Source organism: Lutjanus erythropterus, chromosome 17, assembly GCF_056507025.1.
Source record: "Lutjanus erythropterus isolate fLutEry1 chromosome 17, fLutEry1.hap2, whole genome shotgun sequence".
NCBI classification, from domain to species: Eukaryota; Metazoa; Chordata; class Actinopteri; order Lutjaniformes; family Lutjanidae; genus Lutjanus; species Lutjanus erythropterus.
Genome location: NC_139333.1, coordinates 31,439,857 through 31,465,024, shown reverse-complemented (window position 1 = coordinate 31,465,024; position 25,168 = coordinate 31,439,857). Strand labels below are relative to the sequence as shown.

Sequence of the window (25,168 nt, the reverse complement as noted above, 5' to 3'; positions counted from 1 at the left end):
TCACTTAAGTAATTGCTGAGATGTTTGACAGGGATTGGGTTGACCACAGCCAGCTTAACCTTGAGGGTGAAGACGAGCTGCTGAGCTATTAACATTTTCACTTTAAAAGCTGTGTTTGCACAGCAGGAATTTTCCCTAGGAACTAGTAACCTTGGGAGGACCAGGGCCTAATTTATATTGGGGACATTATTTTACCTCCCAAAAAAGTCCTTACTCTGGGGATAGTACTTTCCAAAAGGACAGTAACTTTGGGGGTGGAGCTTGCAGCGCTGAACATCTCTAATCAGTCCAGTACTTTTTTTTACCACCATTTTTAAAAATCTGTAGCCGTAAACCAGTTTTTTTTTTTTTGTTAACTGTGCTTGGACACATCAACATGGAGTTACAGCAGAAAGAATATGACTCATGAGCTGATAAGTCTTAAGTCCAGGCCACTTTATGTAACATCATTGTTGTTGGACTAATTTCACTAATCTTCTGAGTCTTTAAACTGTGGTGGAAATTTAGACAACAATGACCTAAAGGAACCTTTCAGCTCTTTGGAAAGAAGTTCCTGGAATTAATTTTTTTTTCTAAGTTAGAACAATACCTGGCCCCAGATTTTCTGTACAACATATTAGGACTAAACTGAAACTAAACATAAATGTCTAGATTTTTACAGTGGGGCCCCCTGCTGGAGATTAAGTACAAATGCTGGTGTTGTTTTAAAACCCTTTTTAGTGTTTTTTCACTCATGAGACTTTACACTCTTAAAGGAACAATTTACCCCCCAGAAAAACATTAATGGCATCCTCCTCCACATCGATACAGTACTGCTCACAACAAGGTGTGGATTATCTTGAGTAACTGTGTCATGATTTCCTGAAAGAGGCTGTTGAGGGCTTTTTTGAGCACCACAAGCCGAGTGCCCTCTGGTTCTATTACATTGTAGAGAAGCCGATATCTCCAAAACTCAAAAATCTAAGCAACTAACTTGGTGAGTACAATGTTATTAGCGACTGGAATAAGACCCTGGTTGTAATAAGCATGCCACATTATTTTTTCAGACATCATGCTGTATTTGTGAAGTGTCATGACTGCAGGCAGTAGTGTTTTGTTTACTGTGTGCATGCCGATAGTTTGTTTTATCTCCACATGCTGATCTTAGACGAGGAGCTGAGGGTAACTTCTGACCTGAAGGCGTATTCACAGTTCACTTTCTATCTAGTCAACACTGCATTAATTCAAGCAAGCATGGCTGAGAAAGAAGAGATGTTGTAGTATGAAGACGAGTAATAGAAACCTTTGTCAGCCCTCATGGCAACTTGATGTAGTTCTATGAGTACAAAGTAGGTGGACAGTCAATGTCTTTCACAAAGAACCTATGAATCTATTCAGTAATGGTAAAAAAATCTGATTAAATATTGGTCTTGGTACCAATATCGCCTTGAAAAAACATCAATATAAAGAAAGCAATCTCAGCAGTGCACACTCACGCTCGCTAGTTTTTCTCTCTCATCCTCTCAGAGAAGTAGTGGTTGTTGTTCATGGTGATGTGGTGTAGTGTTTTAGCAGTGTCTCCTCCTCAGAACATGGTGCACCTCTTTCCCCTCTTCTTCACGGGCGGAGGGCAGAGCACGGCTCGGATGGCCTCATCGAATACCGTCTTCAGGCCCCGCTGGGTCAGCGCGGAGCACTCCAGGTACTTCACGGCTCCTGAGGGAGGAAGAGGGCATGATGGGAAAAAAGATTTCTCAGACACTGCTTCTACTGCTGAAGTATAGCAAGGTTCAAAGGGAGCCAGTGAAGAACAGATTTGTTGTCAACCTTAAGGCCTCAGAAGACTTTGAATAAAGTGTTTGTTGAATCCTTTAATAGTGCCTGAAACCACCACCCCCTCACGTCCTCTCCCACATCATAAGTAACTCTAACTGATTTCCATAACTAGAACAGCCATAAGCCTCATTTTGACCTTTGACCAGACTAAGAGATGTATGCATTTGTTCTTTTTTAAAACAAAATAAGCATTTTGTGCATTTTGTAAAATGTATTTACATATTTATCAGTATGCAGCCATCGTGTGTAGTAAATCGTAATGACTGCATATATTCACAGCAGTATTTTTCTGCAGGATAATAACCATCAGTGATCCAATTCAAATTTTAGATTAATCTTTAATTACTCAGAGGGAGAAACAGTTAAATGTATTTCATAAGAATATAAATATCTTATTTTAACATTTATGATAACAAATTTCCACCTAGATCACAAAAATAATCACAGCCTATGGGAAAAGGCTGGAAACGAGTACAAAAGGAAAACCACGAGTTGGAAATATTGCTATTTGTAATAAGTAAGAGTACTTTGTTTCAACATTTGAGAGCTTCAACGCAAATATTCAGTGAGTTATAGGTGCCAAGACAAAACATGTTACAACCATCCCTGGTCTCCCGTATTTTATTTTTAATTGAGCCTAATTCATTAATTATTTGTATTTCAGCATCAGGAAATTGGAAATTGAGAAATTGAGACCCCTTGTGAAGTTTTACTGACAGAGACGATGATAGTTGCTAAGCAACCAAGCTGCATTTCTGTGTGGTCAATATTACCAACTCTGGCCAAAAAAGGTAAAAATTATCACTTTATTTTGTTTTCTGTGTAACAACATATATATATATATATATATATATATATATGTATATATATATATATTTAGGAAAAGTCAGGTACCAATAGCATTGTATTCTTTTAACTCAACAAAGTTATTTAACTTTGAAAAGGGTCAAAATGAGTACCCTGGCTGTTGTAGCGTTAAAGGCATCATTTGGATTCATAGAAGAAGAAGAGAGGTCCACGGCACTCTTCTTCTTTATAAAGCATTTATTCAGATGCTATCTCAAAGACAGCATAGACAAAGCTTGTACATGCTAAAATAGAGCTGGGTCACAACCCACACGTAGCAACACAGCCTTCCACACACAGCAACAAGCCTTCAAATACAAGACAAGTCAAACAACATCTAAAGGTTATAGCTGATGATATTCTACATTTTTCTTAGTGCCAACAAATCTAAATAAAAGATCAAAATCAACAATAAATTGATCCTTCTAACAAGTACTGTCTGTGTATCTTAAGACTGATATAGCTTAATATACACAGACAACCAAACCAAACTCCATGGGTGAAATCAAAAATTTTACATCCTGAAATACAGGAGTTGTGGGTCTGCTGCAGCAGGCTGTTAGCTTGTTTGGGTAATTGTGTGACTTCAGTATTTTAAAGGGTAAGTTTGGATTCACCAAAGTCACATGACACATACAAACTAACAGATCGAGGCAGCAACTCCCATCTTCTGCAGGGTAAAATGAGTGATTTTGCCAAAGGTGTTTGGTTGGTTTGGAAAGAGTGATATTCGGCCCATATAACTGTGGTTTCCCATCACAAAAGTCTATCTGACAGCAAGATAAAGGGGTGAAAATATTAAAATAAAATATAGCATTCACTTCAACTCATACTGAATTTGTTAGGTGTCTTCTACGAACTGGGGATGTGTTGACCACCATCTACACTAGGTAGAATACTGACTATGGATCAGTACCTCATACAACCTCACTTCAAATAATCAAATCTTTCCTTGTCTGACAATCTCACAAGCACATCTCCTTCATGCAGTGATCGGTCAGGTGTGCAAAGGTGTGTAAGTAACGCAAAAACATGAATGCACTCAGAGAGACCGTGTTCACCCTAACCACGTTAAGTGGGATTTGTCGTGTTGATACCTGAGATCAGGAAGGTACTGTGATGGAACCAGAAGGCTATCTCTCCTAGATTATGTGTATTCACCAAAACTACTTGGTGACTTGGCCAACTTGGCTTTTTTTAGCGTTATTGCAGAAGCATGTATCACCTATGACTGATATACACTTATAAACATTGGAAAATAAAGCATATTGGTGAATGCAACAAGTTCTCCTAATTTCCTTGAACACACCACTTGAGAACAAATCTGCTCATACGAGTGATTCTTGCATGAGGCCCAATGTTTCCCACATGTAGAACTTTTTATGTGAAGATGTCAACTAAGCAAATTCAAAAAATGCACTACAGAATTACAGAGTGTATACTTGGTTAGAATTACCTTATGACTTTTAAAAACTACTTGGGTAGGTTTATGATAAAAAACTACAAAGGCAGGTTTAAGAAAATTTTGTGCTTTTGGTTCAAATGAGTATGTTATCCATTAAGTTATCTCAGAGGGTGTTGTTGTGTAAACCTGACATAGTGGTGGTTTACAATGGTTTGTTACACAGAATCATCTGAGAAGTTGTCCTTAGCACTTTCAAAAGTCACTTGGCAGGTGACTGGATGAACCATCTGTCTATCATGTCTAACATGGGCTAACTACAACCAATCAGCCGAAGCAGGTCGGGAGAAGAGTGAAAACTTCTTTTCCATGGAGAAAAGCCTTCAGTGTCAAATACTCTCCAGTTCTGATATAACTGATTTTATCACAGTATCTACACTAACCTCTTCAGAGACGGCATTGTTTGTATGAGATGAGTTGTTTCCATGGACGCTTCTCACTGTCATCACTTTAAACCACGCCCATAGCTGCCAGTAGTCCCTCCTAGGACACTGATCGGCTGCACCACTATTGGTGCAGACACGAACAGATAACTTGAAGCCTGGCAAGATGGATTCTTGTGTTATCTCATGATCCCATGAGTCCAGCTGCCTCAGAATGTAAATGCAAAGTACTGTATATGTAAAATCTATATGGTGGTTTGAACAAAGAAAAAATCTAAAGGGTTGGTTTTTGGATTTTTGGTAGTGTTTATTTTTTTCTACATGCTACATGTCTTTCACATGCTGAGAGGAACAGTTCAACACGTTGGCTTTCTTTCTGAGAATGAGATGAGGAGATGGAAATCAGTCTGTGTGGTAACTATCGCTGCCGATTGAACATTTTCCTAGTCAACTGAAAGACATCAGTTAAAGCTATACATATATATTACATATATACTATTACATATATATTTTGTGGGCATGCCTGTTAAATGCTAATGGCAAGAAGGGTAATGTCTCTGAATGTGTTGGAACAACCAGCAGGAACTGAACATTTTCATTTCATTTAATGCAGTATAACCTCGCACAAGTCTTACTGTTACATGACAGTGTGCAGTTGTCCAAAAAGATTATGTTGCAGCCTGTTTTATCAGCTGCAGCCATCCAATACTGGACCAGTTTCAAAAATTGGTGTCCCAATTCGTCACTCAAACAAAAACATAGGAAAATAAGCTTCAGGTTGAAAACTACCATAGTTACCCTTTAAGTGCAGAGCTAAGACTAAAGTGTTCAAAGTTCAAAAATCCACCTACAGCAGCAGCGTCTCTAAAGCTCACTGATTAACATGTTGTATGTTGCAGAGTTAGGTGTTCAGAATGATGAGCCACAGTTTCTCCATCCCCTCAGCAGCTTTGTGCAGTGTCTCTGGCTATAGTTCAGGTTACCATGGTGATAACAGGTTTTGGTCTCTGTACAAGCAGAAACCTGACAACCTCAGTGAAAACAAGCCGTCAGAAAACCTCCAACTAAAGCCACAGACTCTGCTTTTCTGGTTGTGTACATATTAAACCAATGATGAACAAAATGTTAACTACTTAGCCGTAAAGGTGTTGGCAGGTATATTTTTTAAATTTGGACAGCGCTGTTTTTCCTGCTTCTGTTTTTAAGTTAAGATAGGCTTGTCATGTCCTGATTCAAGCTCTGTACTTAAGGGGTAACTTGGGTATTTTTCAACCATGTTTCTGTTAACAGAGACAGGCTGCAATGTAATCCTTATGGGCAACTGTGAACTGTCAAGTGTTTGTTTTTGTCACCAACAGGCTCAGATTGTCATTCTGAGTGTCTGACAACATTATGGAAAGGACCTCTATAGAGAGAGACCTTTTTTTTCAAACAGTAAGATACAGCTCTGGAAAAAGTTGAGACCACTGCAAAGTGATCAGTTTCTCTGGTTTTACTATTTATAGGTATGTGTTTGAGTAAAATGAACATGTTTGTTTTATTCTATAAACTGCTGACAACATTGCTCTCCAATTTGAAATTAAAATATTGCCATTTAGTGCATTTATTGGCAGAAAATGACAACTGGTCAAAATAACAAAAAACACGCAGTGTTTTCAGACTTGGAATAATGCAAAGAAAACATGTTCATATTCATTTTTAAACAACACAACACTAATATTTTAACTTAGGAGTTTAGAAATCAATATTGGTGGGATAATCTTAATCTTTAATCACAGCAGTGGTTTTTATAATCTTCCTCATAAAATAAGATTTGGTTCAGGTGATCATCTAATCAGTGTCTCATTAAAGCAGAATGAGAAGTCTTGTGTTGGAATCCAACAAACACAAGCAACTATAACGTGTATAATTTATTCAGGAGAAAAATTCCCTTTCTACAGACTAAATCTTCATACAAAACATATGCAGTTGTGCACGTGGCACACACAGCCTCACCAATCTCTCTTGCCATGGCCAGGCCCTGTGGGTAGGTGATGGGGGACAGCTTCTTGTCTCGCAGCCTCTCGATGGTGTCCTTGTCATCTCTCAGATCCAGCTTGGTGCCCACCAGGATGATGGGTGTGTTGGGGCAGTGGTGTCTCACCTCAGGGTACCACTGGGCCGCCACACACACACACAAATGCACGTGTACATATGCACATATACAAAGGACAAAGTCAGTGAGAGAGGAGAGAGAGAAGAGTTAGCTGGATGCAGACTGAGGCTGAGCAGTGATGAGCGCCTTCACACCATGACAGTCAACACACTCTGTGGAGCTAAACAAGTTGTTTTTATAGATCTGTGTGAATGGAAGCAAAGTTGTATGAAGACAAAACATCCTCAGGCATCACATGATGAGAGAATCCTGTCAGACTGTGCTGAGGGAGGCAGGACCTTCACAACAGTGTGGTTTCATGTGAGAGCGTCTCATGATGCTCAGCAGATCAAACCACAGGCGGCCACTACGCTCCCCCTGCACAGTGCTCGGCCTCGTTCAGACCTCGCCTCACAACACGTCTCTGTACTGCCACACCCAGGGGGGGTCAGCTCAAATCCAGATTGTTCTAAGCCGAGGTCTGAGTGGGCGGGGCGGCGGTGTGAGAAGCCAGGTGGAGCCATAGATGTGCCTCCTTGTGGTCAGACTCGGCATGGAGGGGGGAGGACGTGGGGAGGGGGCGGGAGGTCAGTCAGCGTACTGACCTTAGCTCGGACGTTCTCAAAGGAGGCCGGACTGACCAGGGAGAAGCATATCAAGAACACATCCTGGGAGAGAACCAAAGAGACGGCTAGTTGAGAGCAAGATCTGTGTGTGTGTGTGAGTGCGTGTGTGTGATCCTTCTTCATTTTGAATTGACATTTAAAGTCTATTTTTTGTAAGAAGTATCCAACATTTTAATGACCCTTTTAAAGCCACAGTTGACCCCAAAATCAAAAATACATATTTTTCCCCTGGCTGGTAGTGGTATTTATCCATCTAGATTTTTTTGTTGTGAGTTGCCGAGTTTTGGAGATATCAGCTGTAGAGATGTCTGCCTTCTCTCTAACAAATGGAACTAAATGTCACTTGGCTTGTGGTGCGCAAAGCACCAGAAAGACATTTGAAAAATTCTAAATCTGTGTCTCTGATGGCACTCAGCTTGTCACACCAAGAAAAATTAGATGGATAAACAAGATGGTGAAACAGCACTGCAGACCAGGGAAAAATATGTACTTTTGTTAAGGGGCAAACCGTCGCCTGACATTTAATCAGTAGGATTTAGTTTTCACTCATGTAAGTGATCTTTTAAGATATCTCTAAACTAATTTTGATGTGTTATATTCAGACCCCAATCAGTATATTGGTTGACAGATCAGACATTAGCCTTTCACAGCTATACTGCTCTTTATCAGTACTGGCATATCTGTTGTCTGATATGTGCCTCTATGAAAACTTTTTTTAACAGAACATCATCCAGATGTTTTTAATTTGTTATATATGTGTTTTTTATTCATAGTTTATAATTATTAAAAATGAAAGTTTGCCCTGATTGTCATTGTGGACAATTAACTTTATTGTTAAACTGTAACAAATTACTAACTAATATCAAAAACTAGTTTTGAATTATCATTACAAAACAACTGTTACTGTATATATTCTATACTTTGTATATTTATATTCTGTATAACAAATATTGGCTGATATATAGATATTGTCATTTTTTTGCTCAGTAATGTCAGTATCGTCATTCAGCCCAAAAATTGAGTAACTGAGTTTGAATAGAAGTCAGTGGTAAAATACACCCACAATGGATATTTCCACTGGTAATTATTAAGAATTAACATTAAGACTAGTGAGAAAATGAAACATAGATATCTTTAGTTAGAAATTAATACGAAATGTAACTATGGGTACTAGTAAGTACATAAGTTACTTTATGAGTATGTTGAATTGGAATTCTCACTAGTCAAAAGCAGTTGCTGATATCTACAGCTACTATTACCTCTACTGATTACACTGTTGGTTAACTAACAGTGACCAACTGATACTATATCACAAAACTCATTCATGACCTTGTTTCATTTAATTACACAGAGAGACGTAGACTTCAGAGTTAGTACAATTCATGAAATTCAGGAAGGGAAGTATGATTATAAAACCTAACCAGCCTTTTATTTATAGGAAGAATATTTTGAAATTTGAGGTGAATTGTGTTATTTTTGTGAAATGTGATTTAGTGATATTTAGATCTAAACTAAACTGAATCTAACCAACGTTCTTTAACATTATAACCATATCAAGATGATCTTAATTAGGGTGACTGTAGAGTCTGTATAACAAGTTGAACTACAGAGTTGACATCATTCTGTAAAGATTCACCACATTCCATTTTATCTTCATGTTTCTATATGTAAGTGAGTGATATCAGTCACTTCAGTCGGTTGTCAGCTGTTCCACCTGACAGTTAGCAGGTGTAAACATTTAGTAACATCCTCTAACGTCTCTAAGTAAGAACTAGTTTGTTTTGTTCAACACATTCTTTAGTGAGGCGTAAATCTCCACTTTGTAAACATTCAGTTGTAAAAGTTTGTAAGGGACTTAAAAACTGCTCTGGATCAAAAGTTTCCTTTTCCTTGAGATGTTATCACTTTAGAGGTTTCAGACAGAGCTGAACGTGTGTGTGTGTGTGTGTGTGTGTGTGTGTGTGTGGCTGGGGGAAAGGGTTTGAATACCGTCTGTGGGTAAGACAGAGGTCTGAGCCTATCGTAGTCCTCCTGTCCTGCTGTATCCCAGAGGCCCAGATTCACTGGTTTCCCATCCACCATCACATTGGCAGAGTAGTTGTCAAAGCTGCAGGAAGGTGAAAACCACACTAAGTAACATGCAGTTAAAGTTAGAACTATTTAAAAAAGATACATTTTCTTGTCATAACTAAAAAATATTGGGCTATGTAGTCGGCCACACCTCTGTGACCTCTCAAGCTCTGTGGCATTTGCCTGTGGCTTAAATGTAAAACTATAGATATAAAACACTATTAAAATTAGATTTTAAAATGATACACTTAATAATAATTATAGAAATTCAAATTTATTTATTTTTATTTATTTATTTCTTAGCATTTTCCTTCATCTTCCTCCAGTTTGCCTGCTGAAGTGTTAAGACATAAATATTCAGCTTTTCTTACATACAAGTAAGGCTCCAAGGAAAAGAGAAAGTTTGGAGCCACTGATCTGGATAAGGATGGCATATTGTTTAAGGAAATTTTGTTTTTATGTTATTAGTTTAATAATTGTTTAATATGAAGCCAGCAGCATCTTTTCACTTGTTGATAATGTATCTTATGGTAGATTGTCACCAGGTGGTGTAGTAAACTTACAGCAATAGTTTTTGGAAACACACTTAAGTCACGTTCTTGCTGAGACCTTTATGAGAGGATTGACATCAGTATCATATCTATCTGTGAAATCAAAGACAACAACCGGCAGCTGGTTAGCTTAGCTTAGTTTATTTTAGCCTAGATTAGCATAAAGACTGGAAGCAGTGTAATGGTCTGGGGTATATATTGTGTTATGTCTCCTTAGTTATCAGTTCATTGTTGTCCTTTGTGTTGAGTTTTCCAGACCTGCCTGTGTTTTCCTGCTTATTTCAGACTTTTACCTTGTTCTGGATTTGGTCAGCTTTATTTTTGTGTGTTTTTGGACTATGATTTCTTCTACATAAGCTTTTTGCTCATTAACTTTTTGTTGTTAAATCACCTTTAACTGTTTCTGCTCAGTCTTGCTAATTCACTTGACACATTCTAACAAGCAGTGGGCAGAGTTAGCCTGGCTCTGTCCAGAGGTCACAAAATACTCTAACCAGCACCTCTAAAGCTCACTAATTAACTTCTCCTTTGTTTAATCTGTACAAAAAATCTTGATGTCTCCATGAGGTTGCTAGGCAACCAGCAGAGACTCTAGGAGGTTACTGCTCCCAGTGGCCCATAACCCACAATAAAACCACAACTTGATATTTTTCACTTTTTTTTGTAGTTTTGTTGTGTGTGTTTTATCCTCCTTGTTGTGACAGTCAATCTGTGGCCCTGACCACAGCTCTGAAATATCAGCAGTCTAACTATATTGTGTACTGATAAATGGAGCTGTCTGTGGTGCTGAAGAAGCAAACACATTTGTAATTGTGAGTTTTTCTCTCAGTCCCACTCTTCTATCAGTTTTGTATAAATGGAACCATATAGCCTTCTGTAAATACTTAATTCTATACTATAATGTAGTCTGTATACTCATCACAGATCACAGAGACACTGCTGCCTGTAGTAGTCCTATAATATTTCTATGATCATGCTCTCATTGAGGCGTCCTCCTTGTTAAAAATTAACAAACAAATCACCGCTTGGCAGTAACAGATTGACCATCTGGAAATTGGGCAAATGCCAAAAGGGCTGCTTGTCTATAGGCCACGTGGGCTGATCAGAATGAGACTGTGCGTCTAATAAAAAATAGTAATAATTATATTTTTTTCTTTGAGGATTTTGAAATCAGCCGACTTGTACCTTGATAAACACTCTTATGATGTCCTTGATCTAGTGAGTGGAATGGTCAGCTGAGGATGGAAACTTCAAATTGAGTGGGTATGAAATTTAATGTTGTGTTAAATCCTTGCTGGTGTATGTCAGCAACTGTGGGGATGAATATAGTGTGTGTCATTTGAATGTGTGTTTTGTGTTGCAAATTTCTGCATTTCAGTCACTCTGTATGATTTTACCTCCAGCTTTTTATGTTTACATCTGGGTGGGGTTGGTGTTAGGTTGAAAATAGAGCTGGTTACAAATGTCAGGGCTGATTTTTGATCCCAGTCTGTCACTGACAGGTTATATCTCATTAAACAAATGAGATATTATACGTTAATCAGTAAGCTTTAGATGTGCTGCTAGGACAGAGCTTCATATTTACTGGACAGACATGAGAGCAATAATAATCTTCTCATAAAGCTCTCGACAAGATAGCAAAAATGACCAAAATGTCTAACTATTCCTTTAGGGCTGTATGTGAAGAAAGATCTGATAAAAAAAAATCATTGGAGCTCAGTGTTTCATCCACTGCAATATCAATACTTATATCGTGGTATAGTATATCTTTTGGAAAGTTTGACAGAAGAAATCTTAAATCAAAGTTCATTTGGTAGCTTTCAGTCACATCTCAGGGTCTTCATCAGCAGATGCAGTTTGTTAAGTTGTTGCTGGGTTGGCTCAGGTGTCATCATGTGACCTACAGTATGTATGGAACTTTGGTCACATGGTAAAAGGTTGTCTGGTCATATATATTATCTGGTCATACATGTTGTGATGTGGTTCACACTTAGGTCATGTGATGACCACTGAACTGATGAAGACCCTAAAACATGGTTTCAGTTTCTGCTTTTGTCAAACTATGATTTCTAGAGTCAAGAATGAACTTTTTAGCTATAATAGATAATTGCAGGTCTGTTTTTGGTTAATCTGTCAAAGTAATCTCTGGCAAACCAAAGCTTAAACAATATTACCATAAATAGCCCATTCAGTAAAATACAACTTTAAAACATTTTGTTCTGCACCGGAGTACATTTATCTGATTATTTATATCACTGCTACTTTGATTCAGACAGGAATTCATTTTGAAAACAAAAGCTGAATTTTAAATTCTACTTTGTCATTGTACATTATGTAACTAAAGTACAATTAATTTAATGATTTTACAGACTTTTATTTGTTTATTTAACTGGAGACTTTGTTGCCATGGTGCCACTCTGCCTCCAGCTGTGCTGTTAGTTTTGATGAGATTCTTTTTCATTGTCAGTGCAAAGCCTGTAAAAACTGTAAAAATGTTGAGTGTTTAAATTAAAGATTTTTTTTTTTTATTTATGTGATATGTAAATAATTATCAAAAATTGTTCAGTTCAATTAACTTATTGATATGAGAGAGATGTACTAAAGTTGCATTTACTAAAAATATTTGAGTTGGCTTAATCAATGATTTACTCCAAATATTTAAGCTCTCATAACCTCCAACTTTGGGGTTTATAAACACTGCCAATTGATTGTCTTAATTTCATTGAGTCCTGCTGACTTATTTGGGTTTCTAGTTTGCCTACTATGGTCTAATAACAAGATATTAAATTGAGAGCTCCTGAGGTATAAACAGTCTGGCAAATTGTACGTGCTTTCCTTAATCAATCATTGGTAGGATTAAGGATCAATTAATTGATTAATTGTTATTTTGAAAAAAGCAAAATTTAAGCTTCATTTCCACAACAACATATTACATATTATCTGACAGCATCACATGGTGTATGAAACATATAAAGGCGGACATATTCAGTCCCTCCAGGAAGTTACGATGTTGTGATCACAACAATTCACGCAAAGCCAACCAATCCTCCTGAATTCTATGTGACCTGGCAATTTTGTCCAAACCACAATTTTTCCGCAAATTTGACCAATCATTATAGCTTCTCACGAGTTCCACCAATCACAGCAGTCCTCTCTGCAAACATCATACATGTATGTCTTAATGACCGACTAAGTGGTTTTGTTTTATTATTCAATACTTTTCTGGATTCATATTTTTGTTCTTTTGTCACAGGTATGGAAAAGAAAACAACATTTACCATTGTCATTAATATTTATCAACGCTCTGTCTACTTTTATTCTATAATTTTGTGCTGTTTTGACTGAATTTGTGCTCCAGAAAGATTCTGCTTCTTTGTAGAATATCAAACTGGTGCACTTCATCATTTACAAACAAAACAGATTTTTATCATTTTTGTAATTCTGAGCCTTATTGTTCCGGTTAGTTAGAACACTCAGAACACAGTGTGGTTTTGTTCTCTCTGGAACAAGATCCCTTTGATTTTTAATTAATTATCCAAAAAAAAAAAAAAATGCTATTTTGTTTTTGTTTTTTTTTCTCTTGGTCCTACAATTTCATTGCAAAAAATGAAAATAAAATCATTGCAATAGGCATCACATTTTTTTTAATAAAACCTGCTGTGATATCAGGCATTTCAGGCCGCAACAACCCCAAAAAAAGGTCCATGAAATCCTGGAGGGACTGACTATTACATTTTTTTTAATGAAAATCAGAAAACAGAAAGTAAACAGAAAATCATCTGGCTCTCAGCTGTAACATGAAACCACTGCTTATATGAAATAGGGTGCAGTGTGTCAGTGTGTCTGTACTCACACAGTGGGGATGTATTCACCAGGGAAGGCATTGGTGGTGTAGCTAATCAGCAGACAGGTCTTACCCACAGCCCTGAAGAAGAGGGACAGCAGAGGACACATGAGGACTAATTTACAATTTACAATACACTTCATGTACAAACAGTAATTCTGTATAGACTGTGGTATATGCCTGTATGTATGAGTGTAAGGCAGGCTGTTACTCTCTTTTACTGTGCCACACAGACACTGGCCTACATTCATGTTGCCTGAGGGACACAGTAGCCCCCTATGATACACCCCCCTCCCAACTCACACACATACAAGCTCACTCACGCAGTCACTCACATGCACAGGCACAAGCACCTCTCCAGCTCACAGTACAGAACCCCCCCCCCCCCCCACACACACACACACATACGCACACACAAACACCAGTACTGCGCTAAACTGACACAAGCCGCAGGACGCTGCACAGATTGGAGGTGGCATGGATGGGTATTGGCTGTGTGCTCATGCATGATGTAATGAGCAATTTTTGTGTGCATGTCTCCATAGACACAGCAAATGGTGGTCACACGCAGTGCCAATATGTGTGAGGGTTCCATGAGACTGATTTGAGGTCAGTGAGTTGTTCTGGTTGCAACGGAGGGCAGAACAGAGAGGGACAGAGGGACAGAAAACAATAAGAGGGAAGAAGATGAGAGTACAGAGCCTGATACTAACAGCTTCAATTCATCTTCTCATTTCATAAGGAAAAAGGCCTTTAGATTGCACTTTATTTTACAGCAAAGACAGTACAAGCTGTATTTAAAGTATCAAATCTGATGAAAACTAAATCTAATAATATATTTAGATATACTTATTAGAGAATAGACCCTTTATTAGACCCTTATTACACAAATTCTTACTATACATTACAGAACTGTAGGGTAAACCAAATTGTATTGTTTCCCAATGTTAGAGCCTTATTAGACTTCATTATTGGAGAAACACTACACTTAGGTTTACAGAACACTTCTGTTGTAATATGCCCCTAATTACCCTCTAATGATGTCTAATAAGGATCTAACAGTGGAAGACAATACACCTTAATTTACAGTACAGTTCTGTTGTGACATGTCCTTAATTATATTCTAATAAAGTCTAATAAGGGTCTAAGTGGTCTAAGTGGGAAACTATACACTTGAGTTGTACACTACTATACAACTACAACTATACACTTTAGTTTACAGTACACATCTGTTGTAATGTGTCCCTAATTACCTCCAAATAACAACTAATAAGAGTTTGACAGTGGGAAATAATACACTTTAGTTTACAGTACACTTCTGCTGGAGGGTTGAAAGATCTAATAAAGGTCTACTACTGTCTTATAAAGAACATATTATTTCTAGTTTTTGTCTAAGTCCTGCTTGTTACATCTTATATCGTACCGTTGGTGTATGGTGTCTAATTAGCGTATAGCTGTGTCTGTTTACTGACTAATAAATAACATGTTACATCTAGTTTTTGTCTAATCTAATATGAAGCACAGGTCCAGGCTCCAAAAACACTGGATCCTACACTTCCCACAATGCAATTTGATAGTGTCTGCTCTTTAAATGAGTCCTTGACTGGGAAAATTCACATGAATGCCAACCCAATTCAGAACATCAATTCAGAACAACCCTACCTCACTCTACCCTGTGTAGCATCCATGTTGTTTCCAACAGAGGTGATCATATTTGGATGAAAGCGTGGAGCTGGTGGGAGACGTACTGTGAGTTTAGCTGTGCCTGCTTTTGGCTCGTACATACGGCAGGAAAAAATGGCAGCCTGCTAGGCCACAGTCTTTCTTATATTACAGCTAAATAGCGCAGCAGAGTCTGAAAACATCTGAGGTGAGAAATGAGCACTGCTTAGTTTGATAGTTAAATCTGGGCCGGGGGCCACAATTGACTAAATGAACATCATGCTGTACTGAAGAAGACTTAAAACTAGCGATTTAGACCATAAACTCATGAGGAAACTGTGTACTGAGGTAATAAATCAAGTGAGAATGAGGCTCGTTATCTAATAAGAATACAGTACATACATACATGATCTGATTTCTTTATGCAGCCAGCAGAGTCTCCCCCTGCTGACCATTAGAAAATATGCAGGTTTTTAGGCTTAAGCTTTTATTGAAACACATTTGAACACTTAACTGTTGCGGGATGGATGAAAACCCTGCAAAACAGTCGCACAAGCCGATTGGCCCAAAACGTAAAAGTGAATTCATTTAACCTGCAGATTGTATACAGATTGTATATTATATAATATTTTAGTATATTTTCAAACATAGTTGTTCATCTTTAGTACTGATGATTCAGCCAGTAGAGTTTTATGTCCATCCAAGACTTGGTGGATTATCAGTCCACCAACTATCAACTCACACTGTCTAATAAAGAAACAAGTGTGATTTTTACTCGGTGGACGAAATCACGCCTCCCATTCACAACTCTACTGTATGTAAAATCAATTTAAAGATGCAAGTTGACACACATTAGCTCTGTGTAGCACAAATTAATGAATTAAAGAAGTGCAGCTTCTATGGTGTAGTGCTGAGTGAAAAAACTGACAAGGCTTTATGAATCCAGTCTACGAATGTATGTAGACAGGAGGGAGAGCAGAGACTGGAGGAAAACAATACAAAGACCTGCAGTTTCTAAGATAAGTCAGAGTCTGAGCTGTAACACAAACACACACAGATGGCCTCTGCAAATACAGAGCCTACTTTGCTAGCTAGCTAGCTAGCTTTCTCCAGTCCCTGGTGGGACAAGCCTCTGGCATGATGGAAGTGCCTCCAGCATGACAGAGACTGGTTGTTGAAAAGATGGACAAGACTGTACATGTTTTGACCTGCATCCTCTATGTTAACAGTAGCATGGGTTTTGCAAAGTAAGGTACACATTTTTAAACACTGAGTTAATTTATTAAGTTACCCTTTAATCAAGCTAACGTTAAACTGCTAGCAAGCTTATGCTAGCTAACAAACACTATTGTCCTTCTCCAGCCCCGATTCCCTATATCAACCCCTCTGCCCTCAAAGATGGACAGATCTTAATCAAGTAAACCTGGGCGACTGAACAGGCACTTGTTGTTGTTGACCTTAACCCATCCCTCGTTAGCATATTTTAGGCCAAACCCGATTACAGCCCCACATTTTTCTTAACAAGCTTCCCTCTATATACCAAACAATAGGAGCTGGCAGTGACAGGGACAATACATGGGGGAAATTTGACTTGGCAACGACAAAACTGGGGAGAAAATTAAAAACAGTACTATAATAATATAGCCCCCACCCAACACAAGCCCATGAAACATTTGAGAAATGAGGCCCTACCCGACCCAAACCTGTCAGGCCCCGTTGGGTTCAGGCACGGATCTCAAGCTCTACTATGTACTAAAAGGAAATTGTGTATAAAATCCACCTCTCTTTCATCATTGTATATAGCCTATAAAAAATTGGAAATATTAATGTTTGATGGTTTAATGGTAGACTAAATGTTGAAGAAAATACTGTTGATGTAAAAATGGTCCCAAGGAAAAGCGAGGGAAGTTTATTTTACATTATATAACATAATTCATACATACTATTCTAAGTCAAACTGTATACACTCTCTTAGTAAACTCACTCACTGACCACAGTTTTTCCTTTTGCTCAAATTCTCTGCATATAATGTTGTGTTCCTTATACTATGACAGTTTCCCTGAAATTAGATTTAAAATAGCAATATATAACCTTGCTTATTGTATCACAATATACTGAGTCATAACCACTGAATCATGATACATGTGGTAACAGAACATGTGACAACGACACCACTTCAGCTGAGAATTAGCTCAAGTCGCTAGTGAGCTACACAATGTCTGTATGATCTATACCATGGCTTTTTCAGCAAACACAAACTGTTGACAAAAACACACAAATTTGTGGGACTAACCCAAAACAAAATCTTGTATTTAGTCTTTAGACTCTCCCCACCACACCACCAGCTTGTAATGCAGACTTTCTTTTATAATTTTAAGCCCACTGTGAAATGGATCAGAGCAGCACATCTGGGTACTCTGCTCTTGTGCCATGCCCCGCCCCTTTTTGGATGAAAACAGCCGCTCTAATTTGACTGACAGTAAATGCAAATTCCGAGGTCTTTGCCAATTTAGAAGCATAAAATAAAAATCCATATACTGGATAAACCATATAAATACTACCTAATACATAATACATATAAAACCATGTACCAAAGACTGGGTTGTGAACCACCGGTGGGGTCACCAGAAATTTTATTTGGGTCCCCAAATAAAATAAGATTACGGAAGAAATTCTGCAAATTTAATATTTATATCTACAGTACAACTTTTATAAAAGCATTTAAAATGTGCATGTTGTATTGATAAGAAAAAATTAAAGCCTGTTAATAGTGTCTAAATATTTTGTCTCATTTATGAAGTAGGTTAAAATTTTTAATTTTTTAAATAACATTCAAGATAAAAACTTTGACTTTGACTGGGTCACGATGGTTTGTCAGTTTTAAAAAGTGGGTCCCCAGTACACTAAGGCCAGTTGGGCAATTAAGGATTGGTGTCATATAGAAAAAGATAAAGAAATAGACTGTCTCCATCAAAGTGGACGAAACTGAAATGTAAAACTGCCCTACTGAATGCCCAGGTAATGTATTTCTGACATCTGTCATGTTTTATGCCATTAAGACACTTTATTTTGCTGTTTCGGTAATTGGTCCTTACTGTAAACTAAATAGATTCTATGGAGGCCGTTTGCTGCGAGCCGAGAGAAGTAGAAAACAGGTCTGTTTTAGCTGTTTACAAGGTTCATTAGTAGAAGCTAATTCAGCTCAATTTGTGTGAATTAATAACGTTAAAACACCCTCTGCTCCCGCTGGTCTTTCAAGTGAACTATTAAACCAAGCTCTATTCTAAAAACAGCTGTTTTATGGTACAGTCATATTTCTTCACTGTAAAATCTTTAATTTTACCATCACTAAGACTTTTCTGATTCACTTCCGTCTACACACACAATCTGCACACATGTCATTTACTCAGTGACATTAACTAACCTGTGATGAGGTGTCTGCAGACTACAGTTTATCATCAGTTCTCTCTGCTGATGCTCTGAAACCACACCACTCTCCTCTTTTACCGTCCGTCACTCTTTGGAAAAGTGAAGGAAATCATAAATTTCCATTTACTGTTTGACGTGTGAAATGCATTGCAGCAGCTTTTAGCACTTTTGCAGTGTTTTGTTTTCACCCAAAAGGGGGTGTGGTCATTCTGACTGCAGGAAAGTGACGTGAGCCTGCTCTCGTACCTTTATGACATCATCGGGGTTGTTTTTATGACATTTCAGAAATTCCAATAATCTATTTCTGCTCACATAATATACCTATGTTAAATCAATACTGTGATATAAGACTGGATATGGTTTTATGGTGACATGACATGAGTGTTGTCCTGGTTTTAAAGGCTGCATTACAGTAAAGTGATGTCATTTATTGAACTTACCAGACTGTTTTAGCTGTTCTATTATTATAATATTATTGCATTATTAATGTTTAGTCAAAAATATTTAGATTTTGTCCAGTCCATCACCCAGTGGTAATGTCAGTGTTTTACTCTGACATCTGATGCTTTTAAAATTAATATTAATACTGAGTTGAGTTTATTTTAATTACTTTATATACTGTTGGCTAGTTTAATCAACACCAATGCATCATATTCTGTGAAATAATCAAATGTTTGCTCTACTTAAAAATGTATGATTTGTTATTTTATAGAAAATGTCTATTGAAATGTATATTGTATATTTTGGATTAATCTAAAACATTGTAATATTATTTACAAGCTCAGTCCTGCTACAGAGCCAGCTGAGTAAGATGTCCCATGATGGTTAAACTAAACCAGAAGAGTGCTCTTTTAAAGGAGCAACTCACCACATTTTATGTGGATGTCCAGTCAGTGTTGATGGTAAATGTAGTCAAGTGAAGCAATAAATTCCCCAGTGCGGCTGTACTGACCGATAAGGGTGGGGTGCGTTCAATCTGAAAACCGTTTTGTTATGGTTTCATGATTGAATTACATTTTTCCTCAAAGCAGTGCACTTATGTGAATAACAGGGTGTTGAACACCCCACCATTTTTGTTTAAATATACATTTTGCTACATTTTGTCAGGGCTGTGAATGCAGCCCTGAGTTCTCATATACATTTGGTATACATGTACCAGGATGCATTGCACACAAGCCTCTGACACCTATGCCCATGTTGAAAAACACTCATCTCGCACACCGTCTGGCTACCCAGAGGAGGAAACCAAAAATGGAGTTTCACAGGAAAACAGTGTTGCAGAATCTCCCAAACAATGGAAGTGAATGGTGACCAGATTTCAAATGTAAGAAAAAACAAAACAAAACAAAACAAAAAAACCCATACTGCTCATCTGGTGTAATCCAAATCTCCTAAAGCACCGACATGCTAAATTGACTTGAAAGACGTCATTTACACCATGTATTTAGCCTGAATCTTCACTGTAGATTCTTAGCATGGAGACATGGTCATGTGCACACTGTCTGAACCGGGTGTGTGAGGTGTGACAGTGTGTGCACAAGTGAACAGCACTTTAGGGCTGTAGGCTACTTAAACAGTATAGAGGCATTTTATGTTTTGTTTTTTGTTCTTTGTTTTGGTTCTTTTTACATTTGAAAACTGGTCACCATTCACTTCCATTTTTTGGAAGGTTCTGCAACACTGTTTTCCTGTGAATCTCCAGCAATGTTTTCTCAGTCAGCATGAGAGTGAGCAGATAATGAATTTTTGTGAACTGTTCATTTAAGTGGTTTATGATATTTCAGAATTCTCAGTATTCTCTCTGCAGATAATATCACAGTAATCACCTCTACTATAGAGGAGGATTAAGGTCATAAACTTTTTTTTTTAAGTTCTGAGAAAAAATATTCAAATTCTTGATTCTAAAATATAACTTACTGTTAAAATTGTTTAGTGTCATCATTTTGACTTTAATCATAAACCCATGATTTCAGTCTTGGGCCTATCCTGGCTTTTTTCCCCCCTAAGATTTAACATGAATGTCAGAGCTCATTTTTCCTGGCCTTCATCCACACCTTAGCACTGATATTGGTTTTTAGAAGAGAAATGATGAAAGGCTGCTGCAAATGTCCCTCCACACTGACCTGAGCGGGCTGTGGCTGCAGTAAGACACGCTCACAGCTCACTGGGAGCAGAATTAGGGCAGCGGGGCCTGTTTGCCACTGACAGGGCCACAAATTCCTTAGCGTGCATCAGCACTTCAGCCTGCCTCCAGTGGCCTACGAGGCGTGTAGGTGTTCCCGCATAGCATCCCGAGGCGCTCCGCTGCTGCAGCCACAATCAACCGGAGGACACGGTTTGATCGGACCGAACGTGTTCCCAAAGATGCAGAGAACCGAGGAGATGCACCGAGCACCGGGGAGCAGGCGACAGAAAGCAGGGCCACCGACTGATCGCTGAGCCCCAGCCCCTTTTCCTACATAGCATCCTCCCATCATCCATCCATCCGTGGCCGCTTCACTGACTCACACAGTAGAGGCTGCTGCTGGTGTGTGTGAGTGTGTGTGTGTTTGTGTGTGTGATCTTACCCGTCGCCCACCACCACACATTTGATCGCTTGCATTTGGACACGAGCTGGAGGTTTCCAGGAGCCGGCGCTGGTGCTGTAACAGATCCGACAGTGTGCGCTGAGGTCTGGGATGAGAGCAGCGGGCCAGTCCGCTCGGCGATGGAGCCGCAGTGAAAGGGGTCGATGACGAGCAGAGCCGAGCGGCTCCGGAGATTACCGAGTGTGTTTAAAGGGACAGAGAGCGAAGAATCCGAGCAGAGGAGGAGAGGATTCACCCCTCCGAACTTTTGTCTTCGCTTTTTCTTTCTTTCCTTTTTGTTTTGTTTTTCTAACTTCTTTTTTCTTGTCTTTTGTCTCTTTCGATTTTTTTTGTTTCTTACATATTTATTATTTTCTTTATTTTTACATTATCCATTTTTTCTTTATTTGTTTTTTCTTTTCCAATTTCAGAATCTACAATCAATTGTAACTTATAATAATAATGAACATAATTTTAATTGAAGATATCCAAAATGAAAAATCATTACAGATATCCATACTGTAATTTAGAATACATATCCAAATAAATATTGTGACTAGTCAAAATGCAGCTGCAGATCTTCACAACTGTATTAAGGTGACAGTTGAAAGGTTGAGAGGACACTGTTTCAACATACAGGATTAGTTGACTATCCACAATTACACTTTTGACATCCATAATAGTATTTCTCCTATTCAGAATGGTAATTAAAGCTATCCACAGTGACATCTTAGCAAATATTATATTTCAAGATATTTGTAATCTTGATTGATACTGGTCAAAACTTAATTTAAGATATGTAAAAAAAAAAACTTAAAAAGTATAAATGGGCTTTTTAACAATAAAAAGCTAGATATATTGCAGATAACTGCAATTATGAAATTCCTCCTAGAGGCAAAAAGACTAATGACATTTTTTTTTTATTTTAGATATCCAAAGGGAGAAACCATTCCAAGAGATATCAACAATACATCTCTGCAGTTGCACCTTTTCCCTTATTGTAATCTGAGATTACATTTTTACTGGTTATAATGGCGATTGTGGGTATCTGTAATTACATTTATTTATTTATATACCCAATCTAAAAAAAGAAACTACAATTTCATCACACTAAGCCATCATACAACTTTGTATTATAAAATAATAATAATAAAAAAACATTATTTAATATTAAAGCTACAAATTGCTTAACCCCTACAGTATATCATCACCCAATAAAGCACAGGAAGCACGGTGAAGTATTGACGAAGGTTTAAATGGATGTGAACTATCTTGACACTTAATGATCTTTGGCTGTCATTTCAAGACCCAGTGACCTCATACATCCCCACCCCACCATCACACTCTGAATAGCATCTATGTTATCTGTTAAATGGGATGATTGACTAAATCAGCCACTACACCGTCCGCACAGCAGGAAAAACCACAAACATTTATGTCAGAAATGACCACCTTTAATAGATATATAAAACACAAGTCATCAAAAACTGAGCAAATGGTAAAAACACACCTGAAAAAATAAAATGACAAGCATCATGTCTGAAACCATTTCATGATATAAAACAGGATTTTGTTTTATAAAAGACGGCATCCAGAGTTTAATTGGGAATTTGTTCATAAAATATCGTTTAGAAAAACAGCAGATAACATTTTGTGAATCAGTTTCTGGACTGTCTGCTTTGACAGATACAACAATAAGGCAGATTTGAACCAAATCTCATTTTGCATGTAAACACATTACCTTCAATTCATTTAGACTGAGTTAGTGGAACAGAACTGAGCAGGACAGAGAAAACAGATACAGATGATGACTTCCAGCTCATCTCAGCTTCAGAAAACATGTAGAGTAGAAATGATATGGCGATGATTGGAACATAGACATTTTGAGGTGCATTTTGTAAGGCAGAACCAGCTTCACTGATCATGTTGTTACATTTTTTTCTTCTTTTTGATGTTCAGACTGCTGCGTCACTCCTTCATGTAACAGAGGAGAAATAACATACATGTTGAAACAATACAGAATTTCTATGAATGTGGATATAAGAACATGTTGTTTTGAAGCTGGTAATAATTTCATCTGGCTGCAAACGTCTTGTTAATAACAAACAAACTAACAGGGTAAAAGTCTAATGCACTGTGGCAACCCCTAGAGGCTGGAGTGTTCATTACACCCCATTACATTAAAAGTGTTGGACCCAATAACCAACATACTCATTATTGAGAAATTCAGAGCGCTTCATTAGAAGGTGGAGGTGAAAATGTAAATTTTGCCCTGAGGGTGGTGAATCTGGCGATAGATGAAAGGTCAAAAGAGCATTATAAAACAGGATAATTTCAAGTGAAGTTGTATGAGGTATTTATCCATAGTCAGTGTATTATCTACAGTAGAAAGTGGTTTGCACACTCAGTTTGGAAGCAGTGAAAATATTCTAAATATAGCGTACATTTAAACTGTTTTTTTGGTGTCTAAAATACATGTTGCTGCCAATCTTGTCCACAGCAGGACATTACTTAGGTTCCTACTCTTGCTGCTGCTCCAAACTGAGGGTGTGCCAGCCACCATCTACTGTTAGTAATACACTGACTATGGATAATTACTTCATACAACCACACTTCAAATAATCACAACTACAACTAGCCAGCCAAAGCCATACTGCGCTGCACTGACAGCTCCATCATATTTCTGTTACACTCCTGATTTTTACTAGTCTTTTCTACTCTTGAAGTCCAGACAGTCATGATTTCTTTCAGTCCTTCAGACCATCCTGACCTGCGCAGGAGCCCAGCGGAGGCTCAGAGGTTCCAGCTGAGGTGTTTGAGGTCTCCGGGTCATTTCTTGGGGCTGCTGTAGTGTCCCAGAGGGGAGCCCTGGACGTATGTGAGGATGGCACTCTGCAGGAAGCTGGCTCTCTGCGCCTCGTCCTCCCTCATCCTCTGGATCTCTGCCTCTTTCAGCCGCAGCTTCTCCAGCATGGAAGACATCTGACTCTCTTTGTCAAGCAGCGCCTCTCTGTGGTTACTGCTCAGTACTGCAGGACAGTAGGTCACATAAGGAGGAAGAGATGAAATACAGAAGTACAGAAAATATCTCAGATTTCAAACATGATGTATTTGAAATAGGGCTGCAACTAATGATTTTTTTGATTGTTGATTAATACATAAATTATTTTCTTGGTTAATCGATTAATTAACCCTGTCCACAAATTATTTTTATCATCAATCACGTTGATTATTTTCTTCATTAACTGATTAGTTGTTTGGTCCATAAAATATCAGAAACTGGTGAAAAATATTGACCAGTGTTTCCCAAAGCCCAGGATGACGTCCTCAGAAACCAGAAAAATATTCACATTTAAGAAGCTGAAATCAGAGAATTTTGGCTTTTTTCTTTAAAAATGACACAAAACAATTAATCAGTTATTAAAATAGTTGATGACTCATTTAACAGTTGATTAATGATAAAGTAATTGATTAATCGTTGCAGCTCTTATTTGGAATCGGAAATATTACATTCCAAACAAATTATCAGAGTATCTTTTTTTCTTAAAAGGTGAGAACCTTTAACAGTTGTTTCTTGGCATTTCTGGTTGACCTGGGCATTACTGGTATGTAAGTTGCTACACATGTAATATGCATCGGCCGATATCTTGCTCATTCTACTGGCATCAACACATTTCTTAAGTAAAAATAATTTGCTCTGAAATAATTAACACAAACAAAAGACCCAGTTGTAAACTGACTTTTTGAAATTTTCTTTTATGCCCAAACGAAATAAAAGA

At 37.9% G+C, this 25,168-nt stretch overlaps 2 protein-coding genes across 2 annotated transcripts in view; both read right to left on the bottom strand.

The window, feature by feature from the left end:
- Positions 1–633: 633 nt before the first annotated feature.
- Positions 634–21,558, bottom strand: rac3b (Rac family small GTPase 3b). The gene is made up of 6 exons (XM_084741033.1): positions 21,390–21,558; positions 13,741–13,812; positions 9,256–9,373; positions 7,246–7,308; positions 6,502–6,661; positions 634–1,695 (listed from the first exon to the last, which is right to left on the bottom strand). Exons 1-6 carry the CDS (start codon positions 21,422–21,424, stop codon positions 1,565–1,567), a joined length of 579 nt encoding a protein of 192 aa, XP_084597159.1. The 5' UTR covers positions 21,425–21,558; the 3' UTR covers positions 634–1,564.
- Positions 21,559–22,821: 1,263 nt separating this feature from the next.
- The window catches only part of lrrc45 (leucine rich repeat containing 45), a 33,208-nt gene continuing 30,861 nt past the window's right edge, over positions 22,822–25,168 (bottom strand). The window contains exon 18 of the mRNA XM_084741239.1: positions 22,822–24,418. Coding sequence (XP_084597365.1) covers positions 24,219–24,418 — 200 coding nt within the window. The 3' untranslated portion in view covers positions 22,822–24,218. The remainder of the gene's footprint in view (positions 24,419–25,168) is intronic.